At 48.5% G+C, this 13,167-nt stretch overlaps 1 protein-coding gene across 2 annotated transcripts in view; it reads left to right on the forward strand.

The window, feature by feature from the left end:
- Positions 1-13,167, forward strand: part of TEX30 (testis expressed 30) — a 232,775-nt gene that overhangs the window by 77,296 nt on the left and 142,312 nt on the right. For both annotated transcript variants that reach the window (XM_078657504.1, XM_078657505.1), the window contains one exon: positions 7,493-7,732. In XM_078657504.1, the coding sequence (XP_078513630.1) occupies positions 7,493-7,732 (240 nt within the window). The remainder of the gene's footprint in view (positions 1-7,492; positions 7,733-13,167) is intronic.

Here is a 13,167-nt window from a genome sequence, read left to right on the forward strand (position 1 = left end):
GCTCGTCCATCAGGGATGATAAAGATTCACTAGAAAATAGAACAGTGTCAGTAGATGCTTCATTTGTTCTTCAATGGCGTTTCCTTGGTGTTTGACAACCAACCCAATGTGTGTGTCAAAGGCGAGCGCGAACAGAGGCTCTACACCAATTGCCCCCTCACATGCTTGGGCTTGCTCCACTGCAGTCTTTTTTTACATGGGTCATTATTTTGTGTTCCTCAACTCCAGCTTTGATGTGGTAGGTTATTTCTCCTAATGCAATCTGAAGGTAAGGTTTGACTTTTTTTAACCTTGTGTCTGTCATACATTTACTTGGTAGACAAAGTGACTGGGGCTCGCCGTTCAGATGAACGTTTCCAAGGTGAGATTTGTGTCAGGACGCTAGTAGCAGTAAACCAGAAAAGCCACTAACCTCAAGGATCGGCCAGCAGGACGATGGCGTGAAGGAGGCCCCCCTAATCCTCTGGGGATAACCTCACACAGGAGCTTTAAGTTACTACTGTGCAAGGACCTCTCCCGGGAATACAGGGGAAAGAAAGGGATAAAACTATAAACACTCTAGTAAGGGAGAGCGTCTTGTATGCGCCCAGTAGGCAGAGCTGCCCTGCTGTTTGTTCCATCCCACTGGGACAGCTGCAGTGGAGAAAACATCAAAGGAAAACACATAAGGTGAGGACCGATCAGAGCTTCTCCCACCCTGCTCAATCTCCCTTGGGGTTCTATACTCACATGAAGTGACAGAAGAAATACTGGAAGGAACGATTCTGAAGTTCACAGTACTAGAAGGCATAATGCTGTGAACCCCCGGGTATTCAAAACCGGCAGACCCCTGGAAACAAAGTACTGGAGGAAATCCGCCTGCACACTTCCTTGATGTGCTCCCACGCTGTTGAATCACAGCGTCACCAAACAACAAGCTTCTGAATAAAGGTGCCACAAAGATGACTCCTCTGGTCTTTGATAGACCCCACACGCTGTTAAATATCACAGCGCACAGAGAAGCAACACAAAAGGAAATAGTTTAATGCATGACCACCTCTCCTGAATTCCGGAGACGGTCTATGTCCGGTATAATGGACACAGTGCAGACGGCAGCGTAACGCACACGCTGCAGTCATAAAGTGAGCCTAAATACCTGAGAGGTCGTGCGCGCCCCGAGGAAAGAGCACAGAAACTCGAAACTGACCGTGCAGGGTTCCAACGCAGCAAGGTCTATGTCCAATGTGGCCGAGGCTCGGCAATATCGCAAACAGGAAGTAACTGGCCTCAAAATCCTGAGCGGAATCTAGCGCTTGACCATCCGCTAGCGCGGTTTCCAGTAAACACGGAGTAAATGAGAGTTTGTCAAGCCCCGTGTTCAAAGTAAGGAGGGGCTTTGTAGGCGGCCTGGCCAGGTCGCTCCCCCACCGCGTCAGCACCACCCTTGCTGCCCCTTTGCTGCCTCTACTTTCCCGCCGGTTTTTCTCCCGCCGCTGCCTCCCCTGCGGCACGGCCCCCCCTGTGCCTGATTGGACCCCCGCTCCCCCTCCCACCTGCTCCTCCCTCCCTCGCCCCTTCTTAAGGGAGGGTGCTGCGCACCAAGGGAGCGACCCTCGACCCTGGTCACAGGCCAGGTCGCTCCCCCACCGCTTCAGCACCACCCTTGCTGCCCCCTTGCTGCCTCTACTTTCCCAACGTTTTTTTCTCCCGCCTCCCGCTGCTGCCTCCCCTGCGGCCCCGCAACCCCCCCGCGCCTGATTGGACCACCGCTCCCCCTCCCACCTGCTCCTCCCCCCCTCGCCCCTTCTTAATGGAGACCACTGCGCGGCGGACGCGCGCAGCAAAAACGCCGGCGCGCCAAAGGCAAGCCCATCTGCTCCTGGACCGCGCCCAGTGCCAGAACTCCTGGCCCCTGCCGAAGCCAAGCTGTACCGACTGAGATACGACTCTGCCGCCCTCAACGCACTCAACACCGGACGACCACCCGCCTGCTACCAAGCCACCCCGAAGCGCACCCATGGACCCTTTACCTGCCAAGCCTGCAAATTCACCTGCCTCCGTACCTGCACCCCACCCACCAAACACCGCAACAACAACAACAACCACCTAAAGTGCATCCTGCTCAACACCCGCTCCGTCCACAAACACGCCGTCGAACTCTGGGAACTCCTTGACACAACACCTCCAGACGTCGCCTTCCTCACGGAAACCTGGATGAACGCCTCCTCCGCCCCCGACATCGCCATAGCCATCCCGGACGGCTACAAAATCACCCGGAAGGTCCGCGTCAACAAAACCGGAGGAGGAGTCGCCATCATCTACAGGAACACCATCAGCGTCACGACCAATGCCGAAGACACACTCACCGGCGCCGAACACCTACACTTCCAGATCCACACCGACCCCCAGACCACCCTCAGAGGAACCTTCATCTACCGAACCCCGGGCCCACGAACACAATTCAGGGAGACCATTGCCGACTTCATCAGCCCACACGCCCTAGCCTCTCCAGAACACATCCTCCTAGGGGACCTGAACTTCCACCTGGAGAAAAACAACCACAGCAACACCACCACCCTGCTCGACAACCTCGGACTCAAGCAACTGGTGGACACGCCCACCCACCTCGCCGGCCACACACTCGACCCCATCTTTTCCACCAGCAACCACGTCTCCTACAGCCACTCCTCCGGACTACACTGGACCGACCACAGCTGCAGCCACTTCACCTTCAAAAAGACCACCAGACACCACAGATCCCCCGCAGATGCTGGAGCAAAGTCACCACAGACCAACTGACCGCATCGCTGAGCCAGAACCCACCTGACGACACCAACGACGCAGCGCACAACCTCGCACAGTGGATCACCAACTGCGCCGACGACCTCGCCCCTCTAAAGAAACCCCCAGGCAAGGCTGCCAACAGGAAAACAGCATGGTTCACAGACGCCTTCAAAATCGCAAAGAAATTGTGCAGAACCCTTGAAAAAGCCTGGCGCCACAAGCGGACACAAGAAAACATGATAGCCCCGAGCGCCACCCGCGAATACCACCAGATGATCCGCACCACCAAAAGGACATCATTCAAAGAGCGGCTGGACAACAAAGCCCACAACAGCAAGGAACTCTTCAGCATCGTCAAAGAGCTCTCCAATCCCAGCGCCAGCAACAACGACATCTCACCGTCACAAGACCTCTGCAACTCCCTCGCCACATTCTTCCACCACAAGATCACAGACATACACGACGGCTTCGAACCCCAGACCCCGCCCCAACCACCAAACCAACGACTCCAGCCTCAACGCATGGACCCCCATCAGCACCGAAGACACCACCCGCGTCATGAACAGCATCAACTCCGGCTCCCCCTCCGACCCATGCCCTCATCATATCTTCAACAAAGCCGACACCATCATCGCACCCCACCTCCGGAACGTCATTAACAACTCCCTCACGTCAGCCACATTACCTGAAAGCTGGAAACACGCAGAACTCAACGCCCTACTGAAGAAACCAACAGCGGACCCCAAAGACCTCAAGAACTTCCGCCCCATCTCTCTCCTCCCCTTCCCGGCTAAAGTCATCGAGAAGACCGTCAACAAACAGCTGACAGCATTCCTCGAAGAAAACAACTCGCTCGACCCATCCCAGTCCGGATTCCGAGCCAACCACAGCACCGAGACCGCCCTCATCGCAGCCACCGATGACATCAGGACCCTGATGGACAACGGAGAGACAGCTGCCCTCATCCTCCTCGACCTCTCGGCAGCCTTTGACACCGTCTGCCACCGCACCCTAATAACCCGCCTCTACAACACTGGGATCCAAGGAAAGGCCCTAGACTGGATCACATCGTTCCTCTCCGACAGAACCCAGAGAGTCCGCCTCCCACCCTTGCGCTCCGAGGCCTCCAAGATCATCTGCGGCGTACCCCAGGGCTCCTCACTCAGCCCTACCCACTTCAACATCTACATGAGCCCCCTCACTGCCATCGCACGCAAACACAACATCAACATCATCTCTTACGCCGACGACACCCAACTGATACTCTCCCTCACCAAATACCCCCTCACCGCCAAAGCCAACTTCCAGGACGGAATGAAAGATGTCGCAGAATGGATGAAGCTCAGCCGTCTGAAGCTCAGCTCGGACAAGACGGGAGTCCTCATCCTCGGACAATCCCCATCCGCTTGGGACGACTCCTGGTGGCCCACGACGCTGGGCACCGCACCGATACCCACGGACCACGCACGCAACCTGGGATTCATCCTGGACTCCTCCCTCACAATGACCAAACAAGTCAACGCAGTTTCGTCCTCATGTTTCAACACCCTGCGCATGCTCCGAAAGATCTTCCGGTGGATCCCCACCGAAACCAGAAAGACGGTCACCCAGGCCCTCGTCACCAGCCGACTGGACTACGGAAACGCCCTGTATGCAGGAACCACAGCCAAACTTCAGAAACGCCTTCAACGCATACAGAACGCCTCCGCACGACTCATCCTCGACATCCCTCATATCTGCCCACCTGAGAAACCTGCACTGGCTCCCTGTCAGCAAGAGGATCACGTTCAGGCTGCTCACCCACGCACACAAAGCGCTCCACAACTCGGGCCCCGAATACCTCAACAACCGCCTGTCGTTCTACACTCCCACCCGCCAGCTCTGCTCCACCAGCCTCAACCTCGCCACGGTCCCTCGGATTCGCAGAACCACCACCGGAGGAAGATCGTTCTCCTACCTGGCAGCCAAGGCATGGAACTCCCTCCCCGCACACCTACGACTGACCCAGGACCATCTCACCTTCAGGAAACACCTCAAGACCGGACTATTCGAGCAGTAGCGGCACCCCCCCTCCCTTCAGCGCCTTAAGACCCTCACGGGTGAGTAGCGCGCTTTACAAATTGATTGATTGATTGATTTGCCCCTTGGCCTTCTGGTCCTTGTAATTTTGGATGTGTTTTCCTCGTATATGAGGGAGCAGATCTCCCGTACATCCCCTCTCTGGCTAGGATCGTGACAATTTGAATTTGACTTTGGGTTTTGTATGCAGATTTTTTTCATAGTTTGGAAAATGAATTACATATATCAGTTTATATATATGGACACATGATTAAATGGAACAAAGAAAAAATATTTTTGTTAAAGGTTTTTATATTTTTAGGCATTATTTTATTTGAGGTTGTTACTTTGAAGGTGCTGCTGATAGTCATATATTTCATTAACATAGTATTCCTAGTGTTTAAATATACAGGTACTACTTTTTGTATCAAGACTCATGTTAGGCTGCTCACTTCTCTGAATCCTTCGTTAAGGTGTGGATGTCATGGAAGATATGGGCAGAAGTCGGTTTAAAAAATTGAGCCTGTCACATTCCAGAACAGTTGTCGAAAAGGGTACCTCAGATGGGGAACATCCTTTACAACGCAGTAATGACACCGCAGTGCCATTACAACGCGGGTTTCACAACGCAAGTCGTTACCACGACTTGCACTGGAGGGCACTCTAGGACAACGAATAGTATAATTTACTATCCAACACCTTCCCTACTGTATGTAGACTGGAGTTGGAATAGTAAATTATACTACTCCTAAGTCCAGCGCCCCCCAACGCAAGTCGTTGTAACGACTTGCATTGTAAAACCTGTGTTGTGATGGTCTGCAGTGTTTTATACCGCGTTGTACCGTCATACATCCCCTCAGATTCTTCTGTGGAAGACAGTGAAAACCTTCCGACTTGCGTTGTAAAACCTGCGTTGTGATGGTCTGCAGTGTTTTATACCGCGTTGTACCGTCCTACATCCCCTCAGATTCTTCTGTGGAAGACAGTGAAAACCTTCCGGAAAGAAATGTGTCTGAAAAGGATGATGTTTAAATTACTGCCCAAAATGTAGTCCAATCTGCTATTTATGCAGCAGTGGTCCATGTACGATGTAATTATCAGCTCCAATACATCATCCTTCGATAAGCCCAGTAGCTAATTTCTCCTATGTCTGGGGAAGACAGAATTTGCCTATCTTAAACAGTGCTTGAATTTCCTTCCTTATCATCCTGATCCTAGAATTCAGGAGAAAGGGGGAAGCCTTCACTGAATCTGAAAGGAAATTAAAGAACTGGATCTTCTGACTTGGAACAAGTATTGACTTTCTATGATTCATGACAAAAAACAGCTCTTTCAAGACTGGGATGCTCACCAGCAGCTGAGTCTCTAGAGCAACTTTGCCTTGAGACAACAAAGTTATGTTGTTGAGGTAGACAATTAATCTGACTCCTATTCACTTCAATACAGTAAATGTGTGCTTTAGGAGTTTCGTTGAGCACCAAGGACAGAACGAAAGCAAGTGTTGAATTTGTACTTTTTGAGACCCCACCAGAACAGAAGGAATTAATGATTGGGTGACCAAATTGCAACTAAAAAATAAGCCTTCTTTAGGTCCAATTTTTCAGTCCGATCGAAACTCTCAAGAGAGTCCCTCAAATAACAGCCTCCATCTTGAAATGCCTGTAGAGAACAAATGAATAGAGTAATCGAAGATTTATCACTGGACAAAAAGCTTTGTCCCTTTCATAACAAGAAAAACGTTGGTTATAAACCATATAGATTATGTTTAAACTAACTCTAGTGCTCTTTTCAGTAATAATTGTTAAGTTTCTTTTAGAATCCACTCAGTTTCCTTGCCTGAAATAAAACATTGCACAGAGAAAGGCTTACTCAACTGAGTGGAAATAAAACTCTATTTTGCAACCTTGAACAGTTTATCATGCAGTGTGATTGACAGTCTTTAAAGTGTCATAATCAAACCTCCATTCTTGTAAAAGAATGTGGAATCTCCCTCACCATTGGGCAGGAGGTTTTGATTTTATTAAAGACGATTATCCTGCCCTTCTGCTCTCTTAATAGTCTGTGTTGTCTTTTAGTTGATGTTGCAATAATAATGGGCCTGCAATGAGCTACTGAACCTATTGACTAGTATTTTTGTCTTCCTCCTCTGACTTTGTGGCCTATTCTGCAAAGAATACTCTTCAGGGTAGATTGCTAGAGGATTGGTGGTATGCACTAACATTATAAACGTTGTTCACTCTGCTCTGTTTGCCAGTGTTATTTTGACATCCATGTTGTTTCTTTGCTGCTGAAGGCTTGTCAGTAAAGTTATACGTTGTGCCTATATGTCTGTAATAAAATAAACACTTTAAGACATATTAGTGAGGGGGAGTCAACATTTCGAATCTAAGTGCATAGAGAAATGCTGTTTGAGTTACTTATCTAGTGTGTTTGTTGGCATTTAGGGGCCTGTTTTGTGAATGGTTGAAATGAGAATGAGAAAATGTTTAGTTTGTGGAGTTAATTAAGAGGCATGGGCGGAAGCACTGAACTTCGTGCTGCTTGTTAGCAACCATTGTATATTTCCTAGCAATTCAATCTAGGTTTTTAAATTTTGACCTACTGTCTGTTTTATGTCTATGCTTTGTGTTTGTGTATTTTGTCATATGATATGTTAATTTGTGATTTTTAGAAAAGAGTCAGTTTCATCACAGACGATCTGCATCTTCGTGAAGTCTTTTCTGTCCCGACCAATCAGCGAGCCCCGTTCTATGGAGTAATTCTTGCTCAAGGAGCTGGAGATGATGTGAATTCGCAACATTCGGTGTCTCTTGCATCATTCCTGGCAGATCATGGGATTCTGTGTCTGAGATTCACTTGTGATAAAGGACTCAGCCTTGCTAATAGGACTAAAGCATATAAAGATGTATTGGTAAGTTACTTTTAGCTGGTATTGTTAAAATGTACCAGAAAGAACACATCTATTCAACCGGGTTTTAAAGCTGAGATGGGTATTGCTCCTATGTGCCGAGCAACGGGTGTGTGTGCGACCAGCCCCCCCCACCCCTCCCAAGCTGTGGGGACCGTATCGGTCCTCATAGTGTGGGTAAACCCTGACCGAAACAGACAAACACTACCTTTATAGCACCGTTGCCGGTAGTGTTTTAAGGTACTTTCAAGTTAGTGTTTAAAAAAGCTAAAAGTGCAGTTATATTTGCCCCAGTCCACTTTATAACCTTCCGTACTATCAAAGCATGCGTGGAGTTAAAATAGTAAATGCACACTTCATTACAGTCAATTGTCAGACTTCATAGTAATAGGTATGTTATGTTGTGTGTCAGTCAAATCGGGTTAAACACTGATTCCCCATTTTTCATGTGGAAACAGCTTTTACCTTACAGTTGTTCCGAGGTGCTAGAAAGACTGACATGACCAGCAGGGCTCCAGTTTCTTAAGGACTGATATTGGTTCAGGATAAGCTTGCCAGACCACCAGCCATTTGTAGTGAATATTTAATGGACGAGTTGCATGACTATGATCTTGATCTTTGTTGAACTTAACTTAAGAAAGCTTTGCCATGTCTATTTGTCCAAAGCCTTCAGGAAGTCCAGGAAGCAGGTGGGAAGCTAATACTAGCACAATTTGTAAAAATAAATAAATAGTATCATCTACATAATTATAGAACAAATGCCCAAATAAACAAATCTAGATTGCCAAAGCTTACAGATAAAACAGTGTAAAAAAAGGAGACTGGATAGAGCCTTATTGTGAATGCTTCCAAGGGTGTGATGTGGCTTTGGCTGGAAAGGGTATTACAAATCACTCTTGACTTTGAGCAGATAAAAAGGAGGAGAGACAATCCAAAGGTACTGTCCTGACCCCAGTGCCCTTAAGTCCCTAAACCTTAACACTTGTCCAGTGTGATTGAGAAGAAGGTTTTCTGATATTTCATTTGGCAGGCATCTCCCTCAAGGTTACCCGGAATAATTTTTGAATTAGAAACCGCCTAGAACAGTGGACGGACTACTATTTAATGTCCGAAAGAGTTTACTGACATTGATGGTCCTTCCCATTAAGGTTTGTTTCTATGCAGAGATTATTCACCGATGACTTTTTGCGCCAGTCCATAAGGCAGTGTTATTACTGCTGAACCTCAAAATGCATTAACTCAAGTGTCTACTTCACAGAAGTGCTTAATATTCATTGATAGTTCTGTCAAAGTTTAAGGAATAGGAACAAATGATGGATGAAATGCAGAACAATGCAAACATTCATCCCCTGTCACAAAGATCTGGGTTTAATCCATTGTTCTTTTGCTCACCACGCCACCCCAGTTTGGACCCAGCCGTATGCAAATCAGAGCCTCATGGGGACAGTCCAGCCCGAACTGCCAAGCCAGGTCCTCTCTGGACTGTAAACAAGTATCCTGGGAACGGTTTTAGAGCATCACCCCTCATCAACCAGGCTACTTGAATCCAGTGGCGCAATGAGCACGGGACCCACGTATGAGCATTCTCTTCCCACTTAGGGCGACAAAAACAAAAGGAACAAATGATTTAAGGAATGCTGAACGATGCAAACATTCACCCCCAGTCTCAAAAATCTGGGTTTAATCCATTGTTCTTTTGCTCACCACGCCCCGAAACCAACCCCAGGATGCTTGTTTTCGGTCCAGGGAGGAACTGGCTTGGCAGTTCGGGTTGGATTGTTCCTCTGAGGCACATGATCAATACTGATTTGCATATGGCTAGGTCTAAACTGGGGTGGCATGGTGAGCAAAAGAACGATGGATTTAACCCAGATCTATTGACTGAGGGTGAATGTTTGATTTGCTCTGCACTCCGTCCATCATCCTTGTGTCTTTTGCAAAGTTTAAGCAATGACAAGCCATCCTCTTTGCCAATTGCCATTTGATAACGGTTTTTGTTTTTTAGTGATCAATGTTGTGGGCATTATTAACAATAATACAGAATTTTACAACACAACCAGGGCATTAAATAACCAAACACAACCTTTAAATAAACATTAGCAATGAGCAGGGCACAATTATAACTTTATTCAGGATCTAATTACGAGCAACCTGTTAGTGATCCAGGAATACCTGGGGGCTGGCATCTCTGATGCCAGCAGTTGTCTCCACGTCAAATAACTGCAATTCTTGGTTAATCAACTCAGAATGAGAAGCAAAATATTGACCTGGAAAACCCAGGTATTTTCATAATGAAATTCCCCCTTCGGGCCAAATTGCCCCTTTTCTGCTGCCATTTGATAATTTCTTTGTGCAGGTGGGGATTGCGGTGGAGGACAGCATGGCTGGGCAATGTGAGGGAATCGTTGTCTACTCCTTCTGTGATGCTGCAAGTGGGGGCTGGGCTGTGTCTGTGCCCACAGCCTGTCTCTCTATAGCCATGATTTTACTGGGTGAGGAGCCATACAACCACTCCTAGTATGGCGGAGTGGTATTTTCTTAAGATCCACCACCTTTTGTTTGGGAATAGTGCTCTGCTATACCTTCTCTGAGGATTTTGATGGAAACTAAAAGTAAGCAATTACATTTGTACCAATTGTCATTTGGAGGCATTGTGCTTTTTCAGTAAAGTTAGTGTTCCACAGATCCAAAATTCCTTCATGCTTTTTGGGCATCCGCATAAATATGGGCCTCTAGCAACAAATTCCTGATTTTCATTCGTTTTTGGAGTCTGTTTGTTTCTCGAGTTTTGAACTGTATCCATTTTGGCAGTGAGTAACCCTATATTGATCAGTATCTTCTTACTGCGGGGTGTCGAAATCGTCCATAAATCCGAGAAGAGAGATGTTGGGGGCTTATGTGAACCTATTGCAAGGGATTCTAATTGGCATTGTATTGCTCCACCTAATAGAGAAAGAAGGTAGTCCCTTCGGAGACACAACGGGCACAATTTGAAGAAAAATCAAGTTTTATGTGATAGACACACACATGTGTTGTACATTCTGTGCTGATAATTGTACCAAGGGGAATCTTGCAGGGATAGCTGTTTCCATTACCATAATTTTTGCCTCCCTCCAGTCTTCCAAAATTAGTTCTTCTAGGTCCGCCTCCCAGTTATCCTTTTGCTTTGTTAACAGACTAGGGCTATTACAAATCAGTGATCTGTAGACTTATGAGACTTTGCTATGAAGTCCATCTCTTGTCAGTTTTGGCTCCAGTGGATTGGATTCTAATTTGTTTTTAACATGGGCCAAAGGGGTGGGGCAGTAAGTAAAGCTTTGCGGTTTGATGCAGTAAAATGTTGTGGTTTGTACCAGTATTCACATTGTAGCTAATTCATGAGCATGTCTCTCTGTTTGGCTGTGCCAGTGGGATTCCAACATATGAATCTTTCAAAGTCCTCCACCTGTCTCACCTAAGTTACTACCAAAACTTGAGCCCCCCTTATAAGCTGACCTGTCCGCCCCACCATTTTCTAATGCTTCTCTCTGTGTTCAAAGCACCATTTGTGTAGAGCACGGGTACTCATAGTACGGCCCGTGGGCCAACAGCGGCCCGGCAAGCCTTCCCTGGCGGCCGGCGGACCGTCCAAACATCGTACCCGTCTTTTAATATATATATATTTTTTAAAGTGTGTCAGCAAAATTCCACTGCAGCAGCGCGACTCAAGAGACTGCTCTGTGGAGGCGGGCGATTCCCGCCATATTCAGAGTGGAGCTGCAGGGTCCTAAGAGGTGAACAAAGCCTCATTAACATGTGAATGGTCTTTTAAAGACCTGTGAAGTGCTCGGGTGCGGCTGTGTGTATGTGTGCCCGGAAGCTGTCTCAGCCAGGGCACACACAGGCAGGGTGAGATGAAGAGGGTGACAGAGGGAGAGGGAGGAGGTAGAGGGGGAGAGAGACAGAGGGAGAGCGAGCAAGGGAGGGCGAGTGAGGGAGGGAGACAGAGGGAGAGGCAGACAGAGAGAGAGCGCGAGAGATCGAGGGAGGGAGACAGAGGCAGACAGAGGGAGAGCGAGGGAGAGGCAGACAGAGGGAGAGCGAGGGAGGGAGACAGAGGGAGAGCGAGGGAGGGATACAGAGGGAGGGATACAGAGGGAGAGCGAGGAAGGGAGACAGAGACAGAGGGAGAGCGACGCAGAGGCAGAGAGAGGGAGAGTGAGGGAGAGCGAGGTAGAGGCAGACAGAGGGAAAGCGAGGGAGGACGAGCGAGGGAGGGAGACAGAGGGAGAGGCAGACAGAGGAAGAGTGAGGGAGAGCACGAGAGCGAGGGAGGGAGACAGGCAGACAGAGGGAGAGATACAGAGGGAGAGCGAGTGAGGGAGACCGAGACAGAGGGAGAGCGAGGGAGGGAGAGAGAGAGGGAGAGGCAGAGAGAGGGAGAGAGAGCAAGGGAGGGAGAGCAAGCGAGCGAGGGAGGGAGAGCGAGGGAGGGAGACAGGGAGAACGAGGGAGGGAGACAGGGAGGGAGACAGGCAGACAGAGGCAGAGGGAGAGAGACTGGCAGACGGAGGCAGAGCAAGGAAGAGCGAGGGGGGGAGACAGAGGGTGAGCAAGGGAGAGCGAAGGAGAGGGAGGGAAACAGAGGAGCGAGGGAGGGGGAGGGAGTGAGACAGTCAGGGTGAGTGAGACAGAGAGACAGAGGGAGAGGGAGGTAGAAAGAGGGAGGGAGGGAGAGAGACTGAAAAAGAATGAGAGAGAGAGAGAGACAGAGATGTGTGTATGCCGGGTCTGATGGCTCAGTGGACGAAGGCGTCCGCTGCAGGGACCAGTGATAAACCTCATGGTACCAGTTTTTTTGTTGCTCTAGCCCCGCCCCCTCCCCCACTGATTTGGCCCCCGAGAGAAAGTTTGTGAGTACCCATGGGGTAGAGGGATGGAGCCCTGCTTCCAGTAATGCAAACACCCAGGTATGTATAGCCATGCAAATCCACTATACATTTGGATTGACATCCTTTTGCACTCTCCACTTTCTGAACCAGGTGTATTATATATTTGACAGTTTGTACATAGCGCTCCAGCACCATTGGTGGCATTAAGGCTCTTTACATTTGAACACAGCTGATACACAGTTTCACAGTGACAGGATTTAGAGTTTTTAAGACATTTACAAGGCTGGTACTGAATTCTATGTCAGGCCCGGAGGCAAAGATTTTGCTTTTCTTTCTTCGCTTTAATCATCAAATTCATAGACAGCAGCCATTAACACGAAAGCAAAAACTAAATTTCCCATGACACCAGGGAAAAATCAGAACAGCAAACTTCATTAGTCCTTTCACAGTGTTCACTCTCCAGGCTGTTTAACATACATTGTCACTACCTGTAATCCCTCTTTCTTCGTGCGAGTCATGCTATTCTTCTTTATGCGTCTTGCTTCGACCCATCGTTACCTTGAAAGA

The sequence above is a fragment of the Lissotriton helveticus genome, chromosome 8, assembly GCF_964261635.1.
Source record: "Lissotriton helveticus chromosome 8, aLisHel1.1, whole genome shotgun sequence".
NCBI classification, from domain to species: domain Eukaryota; kingdom Metazoa; phylum Chordata; class Amphibia; order Caudata; family Salamandridae; genus Lissotriton; species Lissotriton helveticus.